The 21154-nt window shown below is 36.6% G+C and overlaps 1 protein-coding gene across 1 annotated transcript; it reads left to right on the top strand.

Moving 5' to 3' along the window:
* Window positions 1-11196: 11196 nt before the first annotated feature.
* LOC135208791 (patched domain-containing protein 3-like) lies at window positions 11197-19904 on the top strand. The gene is made up of 4 exons (XM_064241314.1): window positions 11197-11355; window positions 15551-15748; window positions 15953-16160; window positions 16353-19904. Exons 2-4 carry the CDS (start codon window positions 15561-15563, stop codon window positions 18969-18971), a joined length of 3015 nt encoding a protein of 1004 aa, XP_064097384.1. The 5' UTR covers window positions 11197-11355; window positions 15551-15560; the 3' UTR covers window positions 18972-19904.
* Window positions 19905-21154: the final 1250 nt, after the last annotated feature.

Here is a 21154-nt window from a genome sequence, read left to right as displayed (position 1 = left end):
TCAGAGTTATTGGACCGAGCCAACACGCAACCACATATACTCATTATGAAGGTCTGCCATGGAATAACCCGGATGTACAGCTTCAGGCAAAATCTTTGAAATCTGTGAAGAAAATATATTTCCATTCAGAATAATGCCACCAACCACGCAAAAATAACAAGAAAAAAAATTGTTTTGATAAAATAATGAAACAGCAAATTTAGACGGAGAAACTGGGCAAATCATTAAGAGAGTTTGTGTTTCTTCCTGAAACTGCAAATAACTACTAATGCATAATATGAATGATGCTCCATAATTCGTCTTGAGAAATCAAGAGATATCTAATATAGTTTTTTGCTTATAACGTCACGCATGAGAAGGTATAGGTAACTTACTAAAAGTCACCGCGAGAAGCTATCTCGACAGCTTAACTGGCCAAATCCTCCGTTAGAAATTGTAACACACCCTCTCTCTCTCTTCTCTCCTCTCTCTCTCTCTCTCTCTCTCTCTCTCTCTCTCTATCGGGAAGTTCCTCGCTCTTTTTCCTTTTTTACCTGTTATTTTTTCACTCTACCTTGAGGAGTTCCCTGCACTTTCTCTTTCTCTCTTTCGTTGCTCGACATTTATAGGTCTATAACAAACTCTTTATATATTATATTATATAATAATATATAATATTAGATAAATTTTATATAATATATATATAATAATATATATATATGATATATATATATATATAATAATTATATATATATATATAGTATATATATATATATATATATATATATCACACACACACACACACACACACACACATATATATATATATATATATATATATATATATATATATATATATATATATATATATATATATATATATAGGTACATATAAATGCATATTGTAGTACCGAGACACATTCCGTCCTTGATCCATTTATTAAGCGCCAACGTTTCGCATTGAAATTGCGAGTACACATCAATTGCGTATCAGTAGTGAAAGAAATGCACGTTAATGTTTAACAAACACCTTAATTAAAAACCTATTTAAAAGTATAATTTTATTTTATTTTTATTTTTATTTTTTTTTAAGTCCAATTGATGATGTGCAATCGCAATTTCAGCCTGGAAAACGTATCAAGCTGATACATATACATACATGCATTCGTCAAATACTGATGTACACGTGGTACCCATGAAACTTTCAGGCAACATTTCCAAAATATTTTTTTAGTAATTCTTCCTGTCTTCAACACTGGACAAATAAAAAACTGCTACTCTATTGTTCATTTTATTCATTCTGAAGTCAACAGCCGTTTCAACCATTAACTCCACTGGTCACTTTTTTACCCGATACATATGCAACTGTAATAGCCACAGTGCCCTCTTAACTTTTTGAATTCCTTCAAAATCTCTTTGAACTGGATCTTCAGGCTTTTTAGTGACAAGCATATCCAAAATAGAGCAAAGAATGCAAAAAGTTAAGAGGGCATTGTGGCTATTGCAGTTGCATACATATATATATATATATATATATATATATATATATATATATATATATATATACATATATTGTATATATATATATATATATATATATATATATATATGTGTATGTATATATATATATATATATATATATATATATATATATATATATATATATATATATGTATGTATATATATATAATACACACACAACACACACACATATATATATATATATATATATATATATATATATATATATATATATATATATATATATATATATATTTGTTGTTATGAACTTACAAACGTGAAGCCGTGAATAAGAGAGAGAGAGAAGAGAGAGATAGAGAGAGAGAGAGAGAGAGAGAGAGAGAATCAGGAAATCCCCAAAGTAGAGAGGCAAAATAACAGATAGAGGAAGAAACTTCCTGCACGAGAGAGAGAGAGAAAGAGAGAGACAGAGAGACAGACAGAGAGAGAGAGAGACAGGTGGCTAGAACTTCTCACTGTTGTTCTGGACTAGTCGCCAAAAATACATAAATAAATTCACATAAAATAATATGAAAATAGCATAACCATATATCTAGATGCAGGTAATCTTTCTAGACATTAAAGATTAAAATGTACTAGAAATGGACTCGGTCACACTGAACGAAAATGATCAGACGAACCTAAAAGAGAACCTTCTTCAGAACTGTATTCGGTGGAGCTATTACTGAAATTTAGTTTTCTGTAAAAGACAGCTTTGTCTGTCCGTCTGCACTTTTTCTGTCAGCTGTCAAATCTTAAAAACTACCGAGGCCAGATGGCTGCAAATTGGTACGTTGATCATTCACCCTTCAATCATCAAACATACCAAATTGCAGGCCCCTACCCTCAGTAATTTTTTTTCATTTTATTTATGGTTAAAGTTAGGAAGCACCGTGCGACTGGCAACGCTATATGACAGGCCACAACCGGCCGTGGCTGAAAGTTTCATATGATGCACAGAAAGCTCGAGTTCTTCGGAGCATTTTTTACTTGTTTTGTATCGTCGTTGTGTTGCAATTTTACCTTCGCTAACTATCAATTACTGTTTTTGTACTTTGGACCACCAAGGATTTGCCTGATTTAATATGACGTTAGCATTATCAAAAATTAATTAATTCGCAGAAGGAACTGATTTTATACGCGATTATTCTCGTAAGAACACGCGCCATCATTTGTGAAACGCCACTCATTGAGAAAAAAGTGAGGAAAAAAAGCAAAAGTCAAGAGCAAAAGTTGAGTTGAAACTGATTTGTGAAGCCAAGCAACTAAATGCAGAAAGCGCTTTGGATAATGAATGGCTTGTCACTTTTTGTTGCTATAAGTAATGCTTGGATGAGGCTGTGGTCCAGTTTTTGTTGAGTGCTTGTAAATGCTATGCAGTCTTCTTAAAGTGAAAAGCAAGAGGTCACAACAGGCGTGTATCTACGATCATTCTTCGGCAAAATGACTTTCTATCTGATGTTTTTGCCCACTTGTTTTTCAGTCTCCTGACAGCAATGGTTAAATCACATTATAGAGATGATTTTCTAATCCAGAATATTAAAACAATTCGAGAAATTAATTTAATAAGAAACGAAGCCTCAAATCTAAAATAAAAAACTAAGTCTCAGATCTATATAACAAAAACTAAGTGAACATCTATCAGAAACTAAGCCTTATAAATATCCAATACCAAGCTTTATTCTCATCGCAAACGCATCCGTTTAATTGAATCAATGAAGTTGGGTAGTTTAAAAACTCATTGATCGAAGCATGTGCTAAGATTACAATCGAGACATATACTCTCTCTCTCTCTCTCTCTCTCTCTCTCTCTCTCTCTCTCTCTCTCTCTCTCTCTCTCTCTCTCTGGGATCTGGGATTTTAGGTAATTTTAGATCGCCTTGCAGGGTTAAGTTTTAAAATCATTATAATTCCAGCACTCCCAAATTTGCTAATTGCAAAATTAGGCGTTCAGACTGGTCGACTGGAGTTAAATAATTCTAATGTATACAGCAGCAAAAAATTTGTTTTGGTATTCAGGGCGCTGAGGAAGACGAAGAAAAGGAATAACAGAGTGTATTTCGATGTAAAAGTATATTAAGAAAACAATCAGTCCCATTTCAACAAACAAAGAACACGTGTCTACGAACATAGGTTCTTGGTCACATTTCATAAACCATGTCATACCTGGCTGCGATATTTGCCCAATAAATAAATTGTCAATTATAGATGATTTCCCTGATAGCAATCAAGAACAAATTGAGTTTGCAGGAGATAAATTATTTTTTTACAACAATTTCAATTACAAGACTGAAAATGCGCGATTCACGATATTTATTGACACAGATAGCATCCAAAACGTTATGGACCAACGCGCACCCACATATATGTATATATATATGCATAGACATATGTATAAATATGTATGTATATATGCATATATATATATAAAATATAATATATATATATATACTATATATATATATATATATATATATATATATATATATATATGATAATATATATATATATATATATATATATATATAAATTGCAAGATTTTCGATCCTATCGAAATGAAGTTAAATAATAGACCGCAAATTATCTTTTTGGTTTTCTGTAAAATAAAACTACTGAGATGGCTCTCTCTGTCCGCCATCAGATCTTAAACACCACTCAGGCCTCAGGCTAGAGGGCTGCAAATTGGGATGTTGATCATCTACCCTTCAATCATCAAACATATCAAATTGCAGCCCTCTAGCCTCAGTAGATTTCATTTCATTTAAGGTTAAAATTTAGCCATGATCATGCATCTGGCACCGCTATAGGTGCCAACAACACTGTCCACCATTAGCCCGAGGCTGAAATTTTCATGGGACGCGGGAGAGTTTCATGGGCCGTGGCTGAAAGTTTCATACAACGTTATACGCTGTACAGAAAACTCAATTGCGCTGAAGAAACTTCGACGCATTTATTACTTTTTTCTTTTTCAATCTACACTAGTGTCTCGGGAATCCCTTTCTGTCACTTGGACTACAAGAAAATCAATTTGTACAATCCTTAAAAACGTGCTTAAATAGATATTATTTATTAGTTACACCATTACACCATACAAGAGTCATTTAGCTTATGTGAATAACCATCTCGTAAATATTAACTATTAAGTCTCTTCTTAAAATTTGTACAAATTTATATTATTGCAGCCCTGATGATGAGAAGGGATGCCCGAAATATTGGTGTAAATAAACAGAAGAGATGATTTTCGGTCTTTTAGCTGCCCTGGTTATCATTATATATATATATATATATATATATATATATATATATATATATCTATATATATATATATGTATCTATATGATATATGTATATATATATCATATATATATATATATATATATATATATATATATATGTATATATATATAAGTATACACATCAGGTTTCAAATCTAGCGTTAAATACTTTGAGGGATAAACTTCTTCGCGTATTTGGAGAACTCGTTAAATACAATATAGGTACATTGCTTTATATATATATATATATATATATATATATATATATATATATATATATATATATATATACATATATATATGTGTGTGTGTGTGTGTGTGTGTGTGTGTGTGTGTGTGTGTGTGTGTGTGTGTATTCATCATGTTTTCCAGTCTAGCTTTAAGTTAGACACTTTCAGGGATAAACCTCCCCGCATGTTTGGAGAACTCGTTAAATACAATATTGGTGCATTATTTTCTCAGATATATTCTTAATTGCTAAGGACATCCACCAGCATCTCATAGTGATACGACGTTTATGACTAATACAGCCATACTTCGTGCAAAAAAGAAAGCTTTCAAGTAAAAGGGAAATCTTTCAAAGATTCCACTCTCTGAAGCAAAATGTCGACTTGCATAAAAACGGGTAGGAAACGAAAACAGTCGACTGAACCATTTGCCTAAAAATATAATGAGCAACTTTGGGTAAAAGCGCAGAAGAGCTGCGCAATCTTTTTCCATAAAAGATCTAAGACTCATATCAACAATACACCCTAACCTTAACCATGAGTAGCAGAACGACGGACGAAAAACGATTCCGCACGATTACCGAACTTTGAAGTTGCGATTATCACAACTTACAATGGAAGAAGGCTTAGCTTTGTGAAGATAACTGAAGAAGTAGTCATTACTATGTTGGATTATATAATACGTATGTACAGGAATAAAACTATGAAAAATATCACAGGATGAAGACACGGGATCGGGAGATTACCGTAGAAAGCAGAGCATCTCTCTTGGGAAGTAAAGAACGCAAGCCGCTTGCCCACTCTTGTCATCATTATATAAACTATGCAGAGTTTCATGATTTTTATTGATCGATCGCCTTATATTACCTAATGCGTACGTTGGTTTTTGAGTTAACGCACAGGCATTATGTAACCCTTCCCAATTATTATTATCATTTTTTTTAGTTACAAAACAGTTTTGAAACCAACAATTTAATCCCAGTCAATCAGTTCAACAGCGACAAAGGTTCTGTTAATACAATTAAGTTTTTGCAACAAGCATTAAAAGATATACCCTTATAATCAAAGGGATGATTTTTTTTCTTATTCCGTGAAAGATTCTGCATGCGTATCTAGTGCCCCGAAAAAACTCCTTGGAAGTCTTACTTTGCACTTATACGTATTAGTATCATCAGTAAGGCTGGTCATTTGTGGCGCCTTTCTGTCCCGTACGCACATTCAAGATCACCTGCAACAAGTATTCACCCTCTTTTCCTCCAGGGTCCAAATTGCCGGCGAAACCTGTTGTTTAGAATGGGATTGAATATAGAATTTAGGCCAGAGGCCAAGCACTGGGACCAATGAGATCATTCAGCGCTCAAACGGAAATTGACGGTAAAAGGTTTGAAAGGTATGACAGACAAAGCCGACACAATAGTTTTCTTTTACAGAAAACTAAAATGTAATAAGAAAAAGGTTTTGAAGTCATTGATGAGTAGCTGCAAATCCCGTAAGAAACTTACGACTCTCCCTCAAAGCTGACCATAGTTAAATTACTATAATGAGCCCAAATAGGTATTTTCAGCCTCCGAGAGTACGTCAGAAGACCTACAAACTGAATTACGAACCCTCATTTCAGTTATGGTGAAGCGAGTAATAGCTATAGTAGATTCACATCAACCGTGTAATTAATTTCTAGGCCAGTCCCTTACGACGCTCCTGATTGGCTATTGATAAGCCAATCACAGGGCTGGAAACTCTCAGTCTCTCTCGAGAGTTCATAAGAGTAGGGTCTATGCTCCACCTTTCCTGAGGGATAGGTCTTTCAAAAGTATCCCTCAGGAGAGGGATATTGCCGATGTGAACTCTCTCGAGAGACTGCTCTAGTTTCCAGCCCTGTGATTGGCTTATCAGCAGCCAATCAGGAGTGTCGCAAGAGACTGGCTTAGACATGAAATGCACGGTTAATGTGAATCTGCTACAGTTATTACCGTGTGCTGTGCGTTCCAAGTTTCTAGCGTGAGACTAATTTCAGCAAGAGACTATTTGATGTTTTACGAGGTCCTCCGCTCTCTCCGGGACTGAGTTACAAACTCTAAGAATAGCAAATACCACAACCATTACGTTAGTGTTCTGTGGTTCCTTAATCACGATGCTTTCGGTCTCAGGAAGCTAATAATAGTCTTCAAGTCATGCAAAAATGTTTTGGACGGAAACACTTTTGCCACTTATAATGACTGGAAGTGTTTTTGTTGCAGTCATCACTTTCATGACACCGGAAGATTTTTTTTAGTTCATTACTAGAAATTATAATGATTTTTTGTGGATTCTTTCTTATTTACTTGATACTAATTTTTTTCGCATCAATGGAAAGTATCTGCAGAGTTTGTTCTGAATAAAGTAGGAAAAACACGAACAAATATTTTAAAGACTTTTCCTTTCGAGACAACGCAATCTGTAATGAGTTTCGTTTATCTGCACATTAGCTCCCTGGATCAGCTTTAGTAATCTCTAGTTTGTCAAAATTCAAGCTTTAGTTATAACTGTTTATCAGAACTCTGTATAGATGATTAACTGTAGATTTATGTCTATATTATACTTTTGCCAAGTTTACATTTTTTTTATTTTGCATATTCCTTTGCATTTCAATCAAACTTCATTTTATGTATGAGCATAATAATTAAAAGTAGTGAAAGAGGATACTGACTTTTGCACTTGTTAAGACCGAGTGAAGAACATTATGCAATTCGTGCAGATAAATTCTAAAAGGAACAGGACAAAACTGCGCAATCAGGAGTATATAGTACGCCCAGCTTCAAGGTCTCTAGACCTTGCTCTGCTCTATAAGATATAACAGGATTAATCTACCAGCAGCATCCATAAATGAGATAAAATATGACGAGATGGAAGAACTCCATCTCCTTTTCCCATGGCTGTTTAGTAAAATCACTTTAAAAAAAAAAAAAAAAAACTTCGTGTAGAAATAATGCTGTAGCTGAAGCGATATTCTCACATCCCTGATTTCGATAACATTTAACATGTAAAATCCAATTCTAAAATGAAGTCATACAGTGATCACATTACCAATCGACCATTCACTGTTTGACACGAAAATGAACACGTGAAGTTGGAACATGATACAATTTTTACAGAAACTTCCTCATGTTGGGCGCGTCGTGCCATCTCTCCTCTCACATTCCTCCATCTGGCCAGACAACAGTTCGCTTCGCATTCTTTTACGTCTCTCTGGAATGTGATGCCTGTGTGTCAACGGATGCTAATGACTATCGTGTCGTTTAGATTTATTATTCATAGTACTTTCAAAGTAAACTAGCTGTAGGTAGAATGATATACGAAGGGACCTGTAAGTTCAAAACTCTGGCCAAAGACAACTTAGACTAGCGTCTCGCCTGTTCTGGTCACACTTTTCACATAAATTGGACCACTGTCGAGACAACACATAAAAAATGTATATGTTGGGCTAACTCGGGCAAAAAAATAAATAAATAAATAAAAAGTTTCTCTTCTTGCAACTCGGACTAAAAGAATTTTTCACTGAAAACAATTCGGATGAGATATTTGCTGTAAATACGCCTCAGTCTATCACATACAAAATGTTTATATTACCTGTATCCAGACATTATTGCTATCCTGCTATATCGAACTCGGGAAATAACTACATACCCATAGTGACAATTACGGTGCTCCTCAGAAAAAGGACATATGTTATAATCCTGCTGGTTGCTTCGCAGAAAAGAAAATTGTAGATAAATCATGGAAATTTTTTTTTTACGACTGTTGTTTCTCTGAACTGAAGACCTCATTTTTTTCACGCACACAGAACTTTTGCCTTGGAAAATATATATAATTAACAATTACCTAATGAATACACATTGATACCGTTATTGATAATTAGTTCTTCCGATCACTGGAAAGCATGTGATCAATTTAGCAAAAGGATTAAGTTAGTATAATTAAAGATACGTTGTATCTCTCATGTTGATGAAATATTTTGGAAATTGATAACCTAATTTCATGGAACGTTAACAAACATGCAATCAATCCAATAAAAAAAGAAAATAGAAAGCTATTGTGCCCGGACAGGTGTCCGACCTAAGGTTTTAAAAACTACTGAGGCTAGATGGCTTCAAATTGGTATGTTGATCAACCACTCTCCAATCATCAAGCATTGCAGCCCTCTAGCCTCAGTAGTTTTTATTTTTATTTTATTTAAAGTTAAGGTTGGTCATAATCGTGATTCTGGCAACGATATAAGATAGGCGACCACCTGGATAGCGGCTCATACACCATTATACCGAGACCACCGAGAGATAGATCCATTTTCAGTGGCCTTCATTATACATATAGCGACTGTACAGAAAACTCGATTGCGCCGAAGAATCTTCGCCGCATTTTCTACTTGTTTTTAATATATCTTGATTTTTTTTTTTCACATCTATTTTGAGTCCTTACATGTTGGTATAAGTTGTCATCAGAGAACATATTTGATGGTCCAACAAGTAGTCTGTGCACAAAATTTATTGTTGGCCCAAGCTGTCTTTACACAAAATTTGCTATAAGTCCAAGTTTTCTTTGCATAGAATTTGCTGTTGGTCAAAGTTGTTATTACAGAAAATTTCCTGATGATCCAAGTTGCCTTTACATAAAAGTTTCTCTTGGTGGAAGATGTCTTTATACAAAACTTCTTGTCGGTCCAAATTGTTTTCATACAAAATTTCTTTTTGATCCAAGTTGTCTTCGCAAAAAATTTCTCGTTGATCCAAGTTGTCTTCACACAAAATTTCTTGCTGGTCCAAGTTGTCTTCACACAAAATTTCTTATTGATCCAAGTCTTCTTCACACAAAATTTCTTGTTGATCCAAGTCTTCTTCACACAAAATTTCTTGTTGATCCAAGTTGTCTATATATAAATTTTCTTTTTGATTCAAGTCTTCTTTACACAAAATTTGTAGTTGATCCAAATTGTCTTTATAAAAAATTTCTTTTTGATCCAAGCCTTCTTTACACAAAATTTCTTGTTGATCCAAATTGTCTTTATAAAAAATTTCTTTTTTATTCAAGTCTTCTTCACACAAAATTTCTTGTTGGTCCAAATTGTCTTTATATAAAATTTCTTTTTGATCCAAGTCTTCTTTATACGAAATTTCTTCTTGATCCAAGTTGTCATATATAAAATTTCTTTTTGATCCAAGGCTTCTTTACACAAAATTTCTTGTTGATCCAAGTTGTCTGTATATAAAATTTCTTGTTGATCCAATCCTTCTTTACACAAAATTTCTTGTTGGTCCAAATTGTCTTTATATAAAATTTCTTTATGATCCAAGTCTTCTTTATACGAAATTTCTTCTTGATCCAAGTTGTCATTATATAAAATTTCTTTTTGATCCAAGGCTTCTTCACACAAAATTTCTTGTTGATCCAAGTTGTCTTTATATAAAATTTCTTGTTGATCCAAGTCTTCTTTACACAAAATATCTTGTTGGTCCAAATTGTCTTTATATAAAATTTCTTTTTGATCCAAGTCTTCTTTACACAAAATTTCTTGTTGATCCAAGTTGTCCATGCACAGAATTTCTTGTTTTCTGTCACATCAGTTTCCATTCGCACAATGATTTACGTCACCGGAATATCGCCTGCGCTATTGTCCCCCCCCCCCTCCCCCCACCTCCGTCCCGTCCCCCAGTCCTACAGACGTGCCTAGCAATCCCCCCCTCCAGAATGTCGAGGTTATACAAGCAGTTACTTAACCCTTCCCCCTAATTCCTTCGCCCCAGACACACCCACCCATAGGCCTCTGTAACACTTACAACAAAATCAAATTTTATCGGTCTCAAAGTAAGCAGAGAAGCAGAGACGACAAAAAAAAAATAAAAAGAAAGTTGGAGAAACACAAAGACATCAAATTCTACCACACAGAAAACGAAGGGCTTGGCAGTGGTGATGGATTCTTTTACTAAAGGCGAAACAAAACCGATAACGTAGACGGTCAGATCACTACTGTCATCTACTGGATTTCTCTCTCTCTCTCTCTCTCTCTCTCTCTCTCTCTCTCTCTCTCTCTCTCTCTCTCTCTCCCTCTCTCTCTTTCTCTCTCTCTCTCTCTATACCTCCCGTTTTTTACGCGTTCTTGGACCTCCTCGGCCACGCGCTCCTCGAGTAGACCCGAGAGGGCAACGGTGGTATAGAGCATCCACGAGTTTAGTTTGCAATGGTCCCGTGAACTGGAAGGGTGGAACTTCCCCTTAAGAGATCTGGTACCGTTGGCTGTTCGAGTCATATCTGCCATAACGCGGTCTCGACTTTCTTTCTGGATAAACTGCCTTACGGGAAATATTTACGTCTTTGTAATAAAGGTGTGTATGCTGTACTATATATTTTTCGTTTCAAATCGCTCTCGCTATAAAACTTTTAAAAACTATGGATGAGCCGAGTTCATCATACCTTTAGTTATATGTACTGTTTATTATAAAAAGTCGAGAAGAATAAAGGTTTGTTTTTCACCCTCAGAAGAAAAACAGAAGGAAAAATACATTCCATTTTGCTGAGATGAGAAAATTGACCTGAAGACCATCGATCGGAAATTCCGAAAGGCGTAGACTCGGTTACCAAATCTTTTTACAGTTGTGAGACGTGAGAGGCTACGGTGAAAACTTTCGTGAAATATTTTCGTTTTATAGTAACAGCCGAATTCCCTCTTTATTTTTCTTTTAGTATGTGAAAAACTGATTTAAACAGTTGTTTATATTTGTATTGTGTTATTGACGATAGCCATCAAACCTTAAATAATTTACGAGTAAACCTTAGTCTTCTTTGATCATAATGGTTTGATTTGGGAATTTATCTTCATAATTTCTTATCTGACACAACAAGCAGTTCAGTTTGATGGGCTTTGGATTTCCAATATGTATTGAACCTTTAATCAGTTGACTAAGTTTTTATCGTTTGACTACATTTTTGATAGTTTGAAAATATATGCAAAATATTAATTAGATTACTACTTAGCGGGTAGTTGAAATCTCCCAAGTCTGCATTAACTAGGTCCCTACTTTGGGGATCGTTGAAATCTCCAGCGTCTTTTCATCATAATGCTGTAATAATCATTGAAATGAGGCTGGCACCAGGCAACCACATCCAAGTTTGCTTCTTCGAAAGTAGTTTTCAAAGAAGTGCAGTTCCAAGAATATGGTTATCGCTTGAGCAATAGGTTTAGCGCCGCCCTCGCCTCATTTCTGATTGGTCCCAGCGGTAAAAAAAACCCCATCCTGTTCCAGTCAGCCTCTTCGGATCACCCAAACCTGACAAGGAAGAAAAAGTAGAGATAAAAAGAATTGTGTGAACAAGTACTGGTTTATGTGTCCAGTATGTTGAGGAGCTCAAGATGACGGTGGCGTTCTTTCAGGTTCATGTTATCTTCCAAATCATTAACCGATAAACAGATGTTTCTTGGATGATAGAATAGACAATATGGGATAAGGTCTTACGAGAAAAAGTTCCTGCTAAAATAGGCGAGAGACCTTTCACTTTAAAAGACTGGCTAACTAACGTACTTATACACCTTTTATGACCAACCTCCATTTACATACATGGGCGCGAATAATCACTCTGACGTTCCTGAATTGTTTAAAGATAATATGATTCTTCTTTTTGTTGGTTGAAGTACGATTGTCTTTACTACACCTGTGCGTACTGTTACGTTCGTGGGATATTGCTCTCAAGTACGTGTATACACACATACTCATATATATATATATATATATATATATATATATATATATATATTATATATATATATATATATATATACAATCATAAGTTGTCTTCATTTTCGGGGATGGGGGTGGGTTGTGGATTGGGTGGAGTTCGGGCGTTGCTTTCGTCACGTCAACCCACCTCAAGTATCTTTGGGACGATGTGTCTAGTCCTAAGCCCTTCCCTACCTTGGCTACGACCCACGATAGTTCACCAACTGTCACGTGCAATATTTTCTAATTGCGTCATTAGATTTTTTCACTGAATAGAAATAAGCCAAAAGGTTTCTTTACCTTGAAATCTGAAGGTCTCTTGGAAAGGAGAGCGTATATGGCGATTTTATATACTGTATATATATATATATATATATATATATATATATATATATATATATATATATATATATATATATCTACTATATATATCCTTAAATCCATGCTAACTGCTACTTATACCCAAATTGTTTTAATACGTGCTCATGTTCACGGTTTCTGGTTTCTACTTTATTGCTGTACTGCGTCAGCACACTTACAATTCCTATAAAATTTCTTTATTTCGCACCTCTTGTGGAGAATCGTCGCTCCATACTTCCACTTTTAGACCGGAAGAAATTATTGGCCTAAAATCCCGTGTTTGTGATAAAAACAAAAAAGATGAAAGTGGTCTTTTCAAAGGTTAGAAGAATGAGCGCCAAGTTTCTCTGAAACTCAGTCGAACATCCTAACCCTTGTTCCATTTCTTACCAATGCACGGTGTTGAGAACTTTCATATACATTTTACCCCCTGTGTTCCCTTGAATTATATAGATTATTATATAGTTTGGGTGTGGCGTGTTGCCTATCTTAGTTCTCATCGCAGTCTTCAGGAGGCTGCATGATTCTCTCTCTCTCTCTCTCTCTCTCTCTCTCTCTCTCTCTCTCTCTCTCTCTCTCTCTCAAATCATCAAATGAACGCACGCTAACGAAATTGTACATTTCCTAAGCACAGTGAATTCGATGCTAGTTAAATATTTTAAATTATAATGCATAGGTGAAAATAGGTCAAATTAGGGAGACTATTATGGCTTGTAAGAACTGGTAATATAACTAAAACATTTTGGCTGAAAATAACTGTACTGCGTCAGATTAAAACCGTAATGACTGAATACTTCTGAAAAACCGAACTAACTGAAGATATATTTTCCCTACATTATTTTGCCATCTCATTTTACAGCCTGATCTTATTTCCCGTTCAACGGCAAGGGTTTAAGTTGTTTAGCTTGATAAAGTCTAAGAGAAGCATACAAAAAATAACCTCAATGGTAACACTATTTTTTTTACTGTATCGTAAAATTTGAACCCCAGGCGCCCAGTGGTCTCTGTAAACTCAACTTCTGCCATAAATAGCTCTGAGTTGTTAGGAAATCTGCAAGAATGTCGGTGTGCTATTTTAACTCTTGAGTGGATGCAGCTTGTCATTCCCTTTTGATCGATGGCCTGGTAATCCTGTGCTTGTGTTATTAGAGTGGAATAGTTTTCGATCTAGCTGTTAAATTGATAGTCCACTGTAAAACATAGAGACACCTCTCTCTCTCTCTCTCTCTCTCTCTCTCTCGTCTCTCTCTCTCTCTCTCTCTCTCTCTCTGTATATATATATAAAATATTAGATATATATATATATATATATATATTTTGATACTATATATATATATGTATCATATATATATATATATATATACTATATGGTATCTATATATATATATAAGTATATATATATATGTATATATATATATATCATATTATATATGTATTATGTATATATATATATATATGTATATATATATATATAATATATTATATATATATATATAATATATATATATATATATTTAACAAACGTTCAAAACAGCCATTTATTGTTACTGTCTGCCTAAAAGGAGTCCCACAGACTTTGATTTTTTTAAGTGCGGATGGCGGATATCCTTTTGAGAAAATAAACTGAACGGATTCGTAATGACGAAATCCTGGCGTTCACGAGAGAACTTCGTATAAGACGTAAATCCAAATGGACTAAGGTTACTAACCTCACCTCACAAGGCCGTCACCCATCTCGTTTGATCCAAAAACTTCTCTCGAGCAAGAAAAGGGAACATCAGTCCACATTTGCCTTGCAGTACTGTAGCAAACGAGATGCTATGAATTCACTCAATGGCCTTCCTTTTTGCTGCCCTTCTGCGGCCGAGTCCTGAATGTCAGTTGGCTACATGACTCTCACAGAAGATATTCTTGGCCCGTTGCTTGGACGCTATAAGATCTGTATTCCTTTGCAATGTTACTCCTCCCAGGAGATTATATCTTCCAAACAAACCATATTATTAAGTTTCAAGGTGAGACGAAAATTCTCGCAAATAGTGACGGGACGCTGTATCCTTAATAACACTGACTGTATTGATTTATCTGTATTATCTAGTTAAGGCTATGAAAAAGCTATAAATAATAGGGAAGTTGGATATCACGAGCTCTGAGGAGTCGCCCAGGTGGTATGGAAGTTTCGTGTACCGTGCCACGATGTAAAACTCTACGGGAATCATTCTTTTTATTCTGATCGAACATTTTGTATTTTCCTATGTTGAATGACACAGCTTGATATTCTTGTGTTACACAATGCACAAGAATATCAAGTTGTGTCATTCATCATAGAAAAATACTGGAATCCTGATGACGTTCTCTGATTGCTGAATCCATTACAATTCAAAATTATTAATATAATGTATAGTTACATGTGAGGGGTGTATTAATACGATGTCTTCTTTCTTTCCAGAATTTGCACTATGTGCAACACGTCGGCATCTTCGTCGTCAGCCAAGGACCAAAACGCTGGTTCCAGAGAGACGGACGAAACTACAAACGATGTTGCCAAAAGCCCGGGTATACATCACGCTATCGTCGAGTTGGAAGCTAAAGAAGAACGGAAAAATAACGATGGAGATGATGGAAAAGAGTCGAAGGAGAAGGAAAGGTAAGACAAATCGCCAAAAACTTGTATTCACCCGTCACATCTAAATAAATCAATATATTTACGGCTGAGTTTGCGATTTCAAGAAATATGAAAAATAATGGATTCTTCAGAACTGCTCGTGATTTCTGTAAATCCTTGGTCATTTATCTGCGCAAATATAAGAGAAAGGTTTCTCCACTCACGATTTTTCTCTTATTATTGTAGGTCTTGCCTGAGTAAAGTGAGTGCTTTCATTACAAAAGCACTGGAAGAAAAGTTTGAATCCCATGGGCGTCGTGTGGCTACTTATCCACGCATGACTGCTGCGTTGTGCCTGGTTGTCTCCGCGCTCTGCGGCTTAGGAACAATGACCTTTTTCACCGAACTTCGACCCTACCGTCTCTGGATACCTCAAAACTCAGAATTCATCAAGGTTAGTATTTTCAGCGTTTTTTCTTTATTATTTATTGAGACACTTCTAGCTAGATCACTCTGATCATTGTTAGATATCTCTCATTATAAGCAGTAAATGTGGGTATTTACTCTCCAAGTTTAGGCCTTGTTAATGAATAAACAAAAAACTATTTCTGGAGATATATCTGATGGATTAATATCTTACCTGCAGGTCATGAACTGGCAAGCTGAAAATTTCCCTAGCTCCTACCGTCAACAAATGGCAGTGTGGGAGGCAGACAATATCCTTACAGCTCGAGTGATACAAGAGATGTGGAGGCTTCACACAAGAGTTATGGACATTACTGTGGGTTCCAACAGCACTTCATGGAATGACATATGTGCAAGAGTCCCTTCTATTCCCATGGGCAACCTAGGAGCTCCAGAGGAGGAGGTTGACTATGATGATTTCGATTATGGAACCCTTTCTCTCAGACGCCGCAGAAGTGCGAACGAGAAGGATACTGACCTTAGCTTGGTGCTTCCGAGAGACCAGTATTGCCGAACCTTAGACAACTTGCCTAAAATGTGCCTAGAGACGAGTCTTTTGGAAATATGGGGTCTAGATGAAGAACGAATCATGAACCTTACTGATGAGCAAGTAGTGGAAGATGTCAATACAGTCCAGATAAGCGGTGTGTTTGGCTTCCAGGTTAACTTTACAAAATACCTTGGATCTGTTTCGTATGACGAGACTGGACGAGTTATTTCAGCAAAGGCTGCTACTCATATCTGGGTATCTCAAGTTGATGAATTTGCCGTACAGAATGGCAATTTCATTGTTGATCTAGGCTCTAGCGAGGCTGTTGATACGGCAAGCATGGTGTGGGAAAAGAAATGGGTAGACAGCGTGTTAAATGATCCCTCAAGACCAAAAGACCTCACAGTTTATGCCCATGCTGCCAGTAGCTTTGGAGACATTAGTGACAAAAACATCTGGGGTGACGTGAAATGGCTGATGGTCGGGATCTGCATCATGATATCTTTTGTGAATATGACCCTAGGTCGTAGAAATCTCGTTCAGCAACGTCCATTGCTAGCTTTCATGGGAATAGCAAGCATTGGGCAAGGTGTTGCTATTGCTTATGGGTTGTGCTCCATATTGGGCATTCCTTACAACCCAGTTAATTCTATTTTACCCATTCTCCTTATTGGCCTTGGTGTTGATGATATGTTTGTCATTATGGCTGCTTGGGAAACTGCAAGCAAACACAAGGCAGCAGTCACAGATCTTGTAGAACGCGCTGGAAAAACAATGCGCCATGCAGGGGTAGCCATAACAGTCACTTCCTTGACTGATGTCACTGCTTTTGCAGTTGGGGCTTCTACTGATCTTCCTGCTTTACGTTCTTTTTGCATTTACGCCTCTGTTGGTATTTTTGCTGTGTATGCCCTACAGGCTACATTCTTCTTGGCATGGGTAGTAAGAGACGAACAAAGAATAAGAGAAAATCGAAATGGATTCCTCTGGTGTGTTGTACACCGGGACTGGAAACCATGGGCGTGTAGCAAGAGGGATCTGATGGCAGATGGCTTCAAATGGTTTTGTCGATTCATTCTCTCTACTCCCGTTCGTGTAGTGGTTTTGATTTTCACAGGGGCACTCATGGCGGTCTCTGTTTGGACGACATTAAATCTTCATCAGGAATTTAATCCTATGTGGTTTATTCCACAAGATTCTTATTTGTATAAGTCTTTTGAAGCCACAAAACATCATTTTCCAGAGAGTGGTGAAAAGGGATACATATACTTTGCTAATATTTCCTTACCTGATGACTTAGTTCCTCTTAACAAACTAGTGAACGATCTGACTTCTAGTGGCGTGGTAACGGATGTCAATGCCTGGTTCACTGCACTTGACAATTACCTGTCTCACATCCCAGAAATAGACAGAACGACAATTGATTATTCTATGCTTCAAGACAAGCTTTCAATTTTCCTCCAGTCATCCTCAGGAGCCTCGTATCGAAATGATTTTTCTGTTGACGGTCAACTTGAGTGCCTCTATCCAGCTCCGCCTGTGTCATCCTTTAGAATTTCGATCACTCACAGACCTGCTCCTACACCGAGAGAGCAAGTGAAGGTATTGGATACAATCAAGACTCTGGTAGCTGGCGTACCAGTTCAGGGGTACAGAGCTGCGTGGGCACAGGCTTACAGTGTCTGGGAAACAAATGAAGTCGTCGGCACTGAGCTGTGGAGGAATATGCTCTTGGCAGCGATTGTAGTGGGTATCGTCACTCTCATTCTTTTGGCCTCGTTTTGGGGCGCCTTTCTCGTCTTAATGTGCGTTGCGTCTACAGTAGTTGGTGTAGGGGGTACTATGTGGCTTTGGGGACTGACAGTCGATACAGTTTCCTGCATCGCCCTCGTTTTAGCAATCGGTTTAAGTGTCGATTATGCAGCTCACATAGCGCACGCATTCTTGGCTGCTCGCACGACAACCAATAAGAAAGAGCGCGCCTGTCTTGCAGTCGAAGGGGTGGGCCCAGCTGTGCTACAAGGCGGTGTGTCTACTTTACTGGCTTTTGTTCTGTTAGCGTGGTCCTCTTCACATGTATTCATTACTTTCTTCAAAGTATTCACGGCAGCTTCGGTTATTGGTCTTTACTATGGGCTCATATTTCTCCCCGTTGTGCTTTCTTTCATTGGCCCAGCTGCCTATGATAAAGAAGAAGAAGACTTCGAGAAATCCGATGATACGGCATCCAACAAGGAACCCGAAAAGACTTCAGAATCGCGACAATCTAAAGCTTATAGTAACGCGGCATTTTCTTTCGACGTGGTATAACGACAAAATCATTACTGCGTTTAATTTCGAACTGCTCATTAATTAGAAAAAATATCCTGTACTTATCTGTGATAACTCTATAAATGTAAATATATAAATATGACAACAGAGAGTATAAGCCGATTTTGAAATGACATTAATGAAATGTGTGGTTGTTACTTGTCAACTGATTATATGAAAATAATGTACATTGTGATGCGTCAGAACGGTTTTAGCATTGGTAGATTGGTGATATCCCCTAGGGGCACTTTTCATGACTGGTGGAAATCATAGTGATACCCAACTACTATATTTTCATTATATCTGAACTGAGCTCCGTATTTAGACGTTTGGTCCCTGATATCAGTGACTGTAGGTGTGTAGGATATTGTTTAGGCATAGATAGTTTTGTAGTTGTAGGATGAACTAGTTTGTCATTTGACAATTGCCAAAGATCTTTCTGTTTTACCTTGTCACCATCTAGTGATGCCTGTTTGACCTGCTAATTCATATGCATTAGTACCTTATTGTGTATGATTACGATAATTTTGTGAATTATTGATGTTTTGTACGACATTGCTTTCAAGGCTGTGATCTGAGTGAGTGTGAAACCTTATTTCCTCTAAATATCAAAATCAAAATACTGAAGACACCTCAGGTCTCAGGTATAAAGCCAGCAAGTATATTTCTTTCTGCATATTATCTGATTGGTCGTTTTCACGTAGGTTTAAGAATATCAACATAACTTCATTATAAAATGTATCGTCAAATTATATTCTTGAAAATATTCTAATAGTGTGATAATAAAAAAAACAATATGCCCCATTAATTGTTCATCGGATTCTTAAGAATTTATGGGTGAACTTTTAGGAACGGATAAAATACAACCAAATTATATTCAGGAACTGGTGCTGTCAATTTATCGTTTGTATACCCTGAGATGGCCACTTGTAAAAAAACATTGTAAATAAAATATATATATATTGTTTACTGTCTGTCATTTTATCCTTTTAAAAGGAACATTTACCAGTGTAGAGCAGTACGCTGTACGTGGTTACTATCTAGAGATATTTCAACGGTAATCAGTAAAGTTCTCAATCAAACAATGTAAATGTTGGAAGATGGATTTATAGTAAATGAAAATTACGCAGTCTTAAAAATATCTCTTCCACGACAAAGAAAATACTTTTTTTTTCTTTTTAGAAAGTCTATATCTTAGAACAAAACGACTTAATAAATTAGAATTTCTCCTTCAGGTCAAAAGAAACACAGCAAACCTGTTGCCCTGAGAGCAAATGGAAAATTCAGGCCGTTTCTTCGCATCAAATGACAACTATTTCAAATCTGGTTGCTACGTAATTATCTAGAACAGGTTTCCTCATTTCTGCCGGAAATTACATGTCTGATCCCGTTACGGTGCTGATGACTGGTATTATCCATTTCGCGGCTTTGAACTTCCAAAATGAAGTTATCCTACGCTCCCAGTTTTCATTCAGGTTCTTTAATAAACCCTGCAATTTAGGTTCATCAAAGTCTTGGATAAGGCCTCAGTGTTAATTCACAAGTGGGAAGTAAATGGAGCCCTCCCTTCCATACGGATATTTGAACCCACATATGCTAGTTAGGCAGACTGAACGACCAGTAAAGAGAGAGAGAGAGAGAGAGCGAGAGAGAGAGCTGTGATATTTACGAAGGTCAAAATCCTAAAACACGCAGAAACCTATCGGACAAAGCGTCTTGGGCATTTTGTCAATTGCTGGTTATGTCTTGCAACTCCGGAACCCTGGAATGTATTACATACTACACACATGGAGTCCGAGCATGCAGCATTTCTCACCTGTCGAGCTCCTCGTCAGTCGTCTTGCCTCAGGAATACCTTAAAAATCCTCAAAAACTGTCTTAACCTGGTTCCAGAAATCACTTAAGCTGGCAGCCCCACGGCAAACGGAGTGGTATGGCGTCCAACCCAGCATTGCTCTCTTAGTAAACCCTCTCGTAGCCTGTCTGTCGTCGTCTGTTCTCTTGCAAGAGTCCGTTCTGAGATTGACGTGTCACTGACGTTCCGACTCGCTAGGTCTGTCGAGAGCTTTCGGGAGTATTTCTAGAATGTGTCATCCTTCGGTTACAGAGGTCCCAACGTTACCTCAGAGCAGTTTTAAGATAGGTTTCAGCCACGACACCTCTTCGATGTTACACAGCCTAAT

The sequence above is a fragment of the Macrobrachium nipponense genome, chromosome 35 (assembly GCF_015104395.2).
Source record: "Macrobrachium nipponense isolate FS-2020 chromosome 35, ASM1510439v2, whole genome shotgun sequence".
Taxonomy (NCBI): domain Eukaryota; kingdom Metazoa; phylum Arthropoda; class Malacostraca; order Decapoda; family Palaemonidae; genus Macrobrachium; species Macrobrachium nipponense.
This window is presented reverse-complemented; position numbering and strand designations above follow the sequence as displayed.

Bases quoted from the DNA above. Each gene is read 5' to 3' on its own strand.
- LOC135208791 (XM_064241314.1), top strand. From the start codon at position 15,561: ATGTGCAACACGTCGGCATCTTCGTCGTCAGCCAAGGACCAAAACGCT. The intron at 15,749-15,952 runs GTAAGACAAATC...TTATTATTGTAG, and splicing joins GAGTCGAAGGAGAAGGAAAG to GTCTTGCCTGAGTAAAGTGA. The intron at 16,161-16,352 runs GTTAGTATTTTC...TCTTACCTGCAG, and splicing joins AAAACTCAGAATTCATCAAG to GTCATGAACTGGCAAGCTGA.